We start from the raw sequence: 6,058 nt of genomic DNA, 5'->3' as shown, positions 1-6,058 counted from the left end.
GGCTCCGATGCCGGAACTTTGGGATTTGGGAACGCCTCAGGAGCACAGGAACCGAGGGATCCGCTGGGATCCTCTGCGATCCTTTGGGATTCTTCGCTGGGGTGCTCCGGGATGATCTGGGATTTTCCAGGATGCTCCAGGACACTCTGGGATCCTCCAGGATGCTCCGGGATCTTCTGGGGTCCTCTGGGATGCTCCGGGATCTCCTGGGATCCCTTGTGATGCTCTGGGATCTCCTGGGATCCTCCAGGATGCTCCGGGATCTCCTGGGGTCCTCTGGGATGCTCTGGGATGCTCCGGGATTCTCTGGGACAGTCTGGAATCCTTTGTGATGCTCTGGGATCTCCTGGGATCCTCCAGGATGCTCCGGGATCTCCTGGGGTCCTCTGGGATGCTCCGGGATTCTCTGGGATGCTCCAGGATCTCCTGGGATCCTCCAGGATGCTCTGGGATCCCTTGGGATCCTCTGGGACGCTCCGGGATTCTCTGGGATGCTCCGGGATCTCCTGGGGTCCTCTGGGATGCTCCAGGATACTCTGGAATCTCCCAGGATCCTCCAGGATCTCCTGGGGTCCTCTGGGATGCTCCGGGATGCTCTGGGACGCTCTGGAATCCTTTGTGATGCTCTGGGATCTCCCAGGATCCCTTCGGGGTCTCTTCGGCGTCCTCTGGGATGCTCTGGAATCCCTTGTGACGCTCTGAGCTGCTCCGGGATCTCCCGGGATCCTCCAGGATGCTCCGGGATCTCCCGGGATCCTCCAGGATGCTCTGGGATCCCTTCGGGGTCCTCTGGGATCCTCCAGGATGCTCCGGAATCCCCTGGGAACCCATCCACGATCTCCAGGGATGCTCCAGGATTCCCCGGGATGCTCCGTGGGGAGCGGCGGCTCCGGGGTCTGTGCGAAGCAGGAGGAGTCGCTTCCCTTTTCCCGGTCCTTTTCCAGGTCCTTTTCCGGATCCTTTTCCAGGTCCTTTCCCGGTCCTTTTCCAGGTCCTTTCCGGGTCCTTTTCCAGGTCCTTTTCCAGGTCCTGTCTCTGTCCTTGTCCCGCTCCCGGCCTTAGGACACGGCCGGGTCCTTGGGCGTGGGCGGCTCCGGGCCCGGCAGCAGCGCGGGATCCTCGGGATACTCCTCGGGATACTCCTCGGGATATTCGTCGCCGTCCGGGAAGCACGGCCCCTCCCCCAGCTCGAAAAAGATGGGAAGATCCCCGGATCCGACGTCCACGGCGCTGGAATCCACCAGGAACAGCGGCTGCACCGTGCAGGGCACCAGCTGCTTCCCTGGAAAACAGGGATTGGGAATTGGGATTGGGATTGCGAGACTGGGAATGTGGGATTGGGATTGGGATAATCCACTGGGAACAGTGGCTGAACTGTGCAGGGCACCGGCTGCTTCCCTGGAAAACAGGGATTGGGAATTGGGATTGGGATTGCGAGACTGGGAATGGGGGATTGGGAATGTGGGATTGGGAATGGGGGATTGGGATAATCCACTGGGAACAGTGGCTGAACTGTGCAGGGCACCGGCTGCTTCCCTGGAAAACAGGGATTGGGAATTGGGATTGGGATTGCGAGACTGGGAATGGGGGATTGGGAATGTGGGATTGGGAATGGGGGATTGGGATAATCCACTGGGAACAGTGGCTGAACTGTGCAGGGCACCGGCTGCTTCCCTGGAAAACAGGGATTGGGAATTGGGATTGGGATTGCGAGACTGGGAATGGGGGATTGGGAATGTGGGATTGGGAATGGGGGATTGGGATAATCCACTGGGAACAGTGGCTGAACTGTGCAGGGCACCGGCTGCTTCCCTGGAAAACAGGGATTGGGAATTGGGATTGGGATTGCGAGACTGGGAATGGGGGATTGGGAATGTGGGATTGGGAATGGGGGATTGGGATAATCCACTGGGAACAGTGGCTGAACTGTGCAGGGCACCGGCTGCTTCCCTGGAAAACAGGGATTGGGAATTGGGATTGGGATTGCGAGACTGGGAATGGGGGATTGGGAATGTGGGATTGGGAATGGGGGATTGGGATAATCCACTGGGAACAGTGGCTGAACTGTGCAGGGCACCGGCTGCTTCCCTGGAAAACAGGGATTGGGAATTGGGATTGGGATTGCGAGACTGGGAATGGGGGATTGGGAATGTGGGATTGGGAATGGGGGATTGGGATAATCCACTGGGAACAGTGGCTGAACTGTGCAGGGCACCGGCTGCTTCCCTGGAAAACAGGGATTGGGAATTGGGATTGGGATTGCGAGACTGGGAATGGGGGATTGGGAATGTGGGATTGGGAATGGGGGATTGGGATAATCCACTGGGAACAGTGGCTGAACTGTGCAGGGCACCGGCTGCTTCCCTGGAAAACAGGGATTGGGAATTGGGATTGGGATTGCGAGACTGGGAATGGGGGATTGGGAATGTGGGATTGGGAATGGGGGATTGGGATAATCCACTGGGAACAGTGGCTGAACTGTGCAGGGCACCGGCTGCTTCCCTGGAAAACAGGGATTGGGAATTGGGATTGGGATTGCGAGACTGGGAATGGGGGATTGGGAATGTGGGATTGGGAATGGGGGATTGGGATAATCCACTGGGAACAGTGGCTGAACTGTGCAGGGCACCGGCTGCTTCCCTGGAAAACAGGGATTGGGAATTGGGATTGGGAATTGGAGATTGGGATTGTGAGACTGGGAATGTGGGATGGGGATTGGGAAGGTGGGATTGGGAATGGAATATTGGGAAAGGGGGATTGGGATTGGGAATGGGGGATTGGGAGATTGGGAATGGGGGATGGGGATTGGGAATGGGGGATTGGGATGGTGAGACTGGGAGTGTGGGATGGGGATTGGGAATGGGGGATTGGGAATGTGGGATTGGGAATTGGGATTGGGATTGGGGGATTGGGAATTGGGAATGGGGGATTGGGAATGGGGGATTGGAAATGCGGGATTGGGAATGGGGGATTGGGAATTGGGATTGGGAATGTGGGACTGGGATTGGGGGATAGGGAATGGGAATGGGGGAATGTGGGACTGGGAATGTGGGACTGGGAATGTGGGATTGGGACTGGGGGATGGGCAGGGAAGGTCCGGGATGGGCAGCAGGGAATGTCCCAGCTCCGGGCTGGAATCCCAGGACAGTTTGGGTGGGAAGGGCCCTCTATCCCAATCCCATTATCCCACCTCAATCCCGATCCCATCCCAATCCCAATCCTATGGATCCCATCCCAATCCCATTATCCCAATCCCAGTCCCGTTATCCCATCCCAATCCCATTATCCCACCTCAATCCCGATCCCATCCCAATCCCAATCCTATGGATCCCATCCCAATCCCATTATCCCAATCCCAGTCCCGTTATCCCATCCCAATCCCATTATCCCACCTCAATCCCGATCCCATCCCAATCCCAATCCTATGGATCCCATCCCAATCCCATTATCCCAATCCCAGTCCCGTTATCCCATCCCAATCCCATTATCCCACCTCAATCCCGATCCCATCCCAATCCCAATCCTATGGATCCCATCCCAATCCCATTATCCCAATCCCAGTCCCGTTATCCCATCCCAATCCCATTATCCCACCTCAATCCCGATCCCATCCCAATCCCAATCCTATGGATCCCATCCCAATCCCATTATCCCAATCCCAGTCCCGTTATCCCATCCCAATCCCATTATCCCACCTCAATCCCGATCCCATCCCAATCCCAATCCTATGGATCCCATCCCAATCCCATTATCCCAATCCCAGTCCCGTTATCCCATCCCAATCCCATTATCCCACCTCAATCCCGATCCCATCCCAATCCCAATCCTATGGATCCCATCCCAATCCCATTATCCCAATCCCAGTCCCGTTATCCCATCCCAATCCCATTATCCCACCTCAATCCCGATCCCATCCCAATCCCAATCCTATGGATCCCATCCCAATCCCATTATCCCAATCCCAGTCCCGTTATCCCATCCCAATCCCATTATCCCACCTCAATCCCGATCCCATCCCAATCCCAATCCTATGGATCCCATCCCAATCCCATTATCCCAATCCCAGTCCCGTTATCCCATCCCAATCCCATTATCCCACCTCAATCCCGATCCCATCCCAATCCCAATCCTATGGATCCCATCCCAATCCCATTATCCCAATCCCAGTCCCGTTATCCCATCCCAATCCCATTATCCCACCTCAATCCCGATCCCATCCCAATCCCAATCCTATGGATCCCATCCCAATCCCATTATCCCAATCCCAGTCCCGTTATCCCATCCCAATCCCATTATCCCACCTCAATCCCGATCCCATCCCAATCCCAATCCTATGGATCCCATCCCAATCCCATTATCCCAATCCCAGTCCCGTTATCCCATCCCAATCCCATTATCCCACCTCAATCCCGATCCCATCCCAATCCCAATCCTATGGATCCCATCCCAATCCCATTATCCCAATCCCAGTCCCGTTATCCCATCCCAATCCCATTATCCCACCTCAATCCCGATCCCATCCCAATCCCAATCCTATGGATCCCATCCCAATCCCATTATCCCAATCCCAGTCCCGTTATCCCATCCCAATCCCATTATCCCACCTCAATCCCGATCCCATCCCAATCCCAATCCTATGGATCCCATCCCAATCCCATTATCCCAATCCCAGTCCCGTTATCCCATCCCAATCCCATTATCCCACCTCAATCCCGATCCCATCCCAATCCCAATCCTATGGATCCCATCCCAATCCCATTATCCCAATCCCAGTCCCGTTATCCCATCCCAATCCCATTATCCCACCTCAATCCCGATCCCATCCCCATCCCATGGATCCCAATCCCAATCCCATTATCCCACCCCAATCCCATGGGTCCCATCCCATCCCAATCCCATGGATCCCATTACCCCACCTCAATCCCATCCCAAGGATCCCATGGATCCCATTATCCCACAGATCCCCCTCTCCTGGGATCTCCGGCTGGGCCCGGGCCCATTCCTGGGTGGAGCAGCCCCGTTCCAGCCGCGCCCTTTGGGATTCCCGTGGGATTCCCGGTCCCAATTCCCGGACCCTGATCCCAATCCCAGTCCCAATTCCTGGATCCCAATCCCAATCCCGATCCCTCTTTTCCCAGACCCCGATCCCAATCCCAGTCCCAATTCCCGGACCCTGATCCCAATCCCGATCCCTCTTTTCCTGGACCCCAATTCCCAATCCCAGTCCCAATTCCTGGATCCCAATTCCAATCCCGATCCCAATTCCCAGACCCTGATCCCAATCCCGATCCCTCTTTTCCTGGACCCCAATCCCAATCCTGGTCCCAATTCCCGGACCCTGATCCCAATCCCGATCCCTCTTTTCCTGGACCCTGATCCCGATCCCGGTCCCAATTCCCAGACCCCGATCCCAATCCCGATCCCTCTTTTCCTGGGCCCTGATCCCGATCCCGATCCCTCTTTTCCCAGACCCCAATCCCAATCCCGATCCCAATTTCCGGACCCTGATCCCAATCCCGATCCCAATTCCCAGACCCTGATCCCAATCCCGATCCCTCTTTTCCCACACTCCGATCCCAATCCCAATCCCTCTTTTCCCAGACCCTGATCCCAATCCTGGTCCCAATTCCCAGACCCTGATCCCAATCCCAATCCCTCTTTTCCCGAACCCCGATCCTAATCCCGATCCCTCTTTTCCCAGACCCCAATCCCAATCCCGATCCCAATTCCCGGACCCCGATCCCAATCCCGATCCCTCTTTTTTTCCCAGACCCCGACCCCCACCCCGATCCCTCTTTTCCAGCCCCGTCCCTCATTCCAGAGAGGAATTCCGGTGGGAAGTCCGGTGGGAATACCGGAGTCCCCCGCGCCGGCCTCAGCCTCTGTCGGCTTCTGCTGCTCCTGGGACGAGAGGAGATCCTGGATCTGCCGGAATTCCGGGAATGATTCGCGTTTATTCCAAGGGGTTTTTTTTTTAGGAATTCTGAAGCCACAGCTCCCAATGCCGGGAATGCCCCGGGAGCCGAGAGAGAAATCCCAACCTCAGCCCCTCCTCATC

The 6,058-nt window shown here is 56.3% G+C and overlaps 1 protein-coding gene across 1 annotated transcript; it reads right to left on the bottom strand.

Annotated features, from left to right (window-relative positions):
* Positions 1–4: 4 nt before the first annotated feature.
* On the bottom strand, positions 5–6,049 carry LOC108448907 (serine/arginine repetitive matrix protein 1-like; the record flags this gene model as incomplete). The annotated part of the gene is made up of 3 exons (XM_017743316.1): positions 5–384; positions 667–1,282; positions 5,856–6,049. Coding segments are annotated over 3 exons (1,190 nt in total), but the record flags the coding sequence as incomplete, so codon positions are not given.
* Between the last annotated feature and the right edge of the window lie 9 nt (positions 6,050–6,058).

The sequence above is a fragment of the Corvus brachyrhynchos genome, unplaced genomic scaffold (assembly GCF_000691975.1).
Source record: "Corvus brachyrhynchos isolate BGI_N302 unplaced genomic scaffold, ASM69197v1 scaffold2099, whole genome shotgun sequence".
In the NCBI taxonomy this organism is placed as follows: domain Eukaryota; kingdom Metazoa; phylum Chordata; class Aves; order Passeriformes; family Corvidae; genus Corvus; species Corvus brachyrhynchos.
The sequence above is the reverse complement of the archived record's forward strand: the minus strand, read 5'-3'. Positions and strand labels throughout refer to the sequence as shown.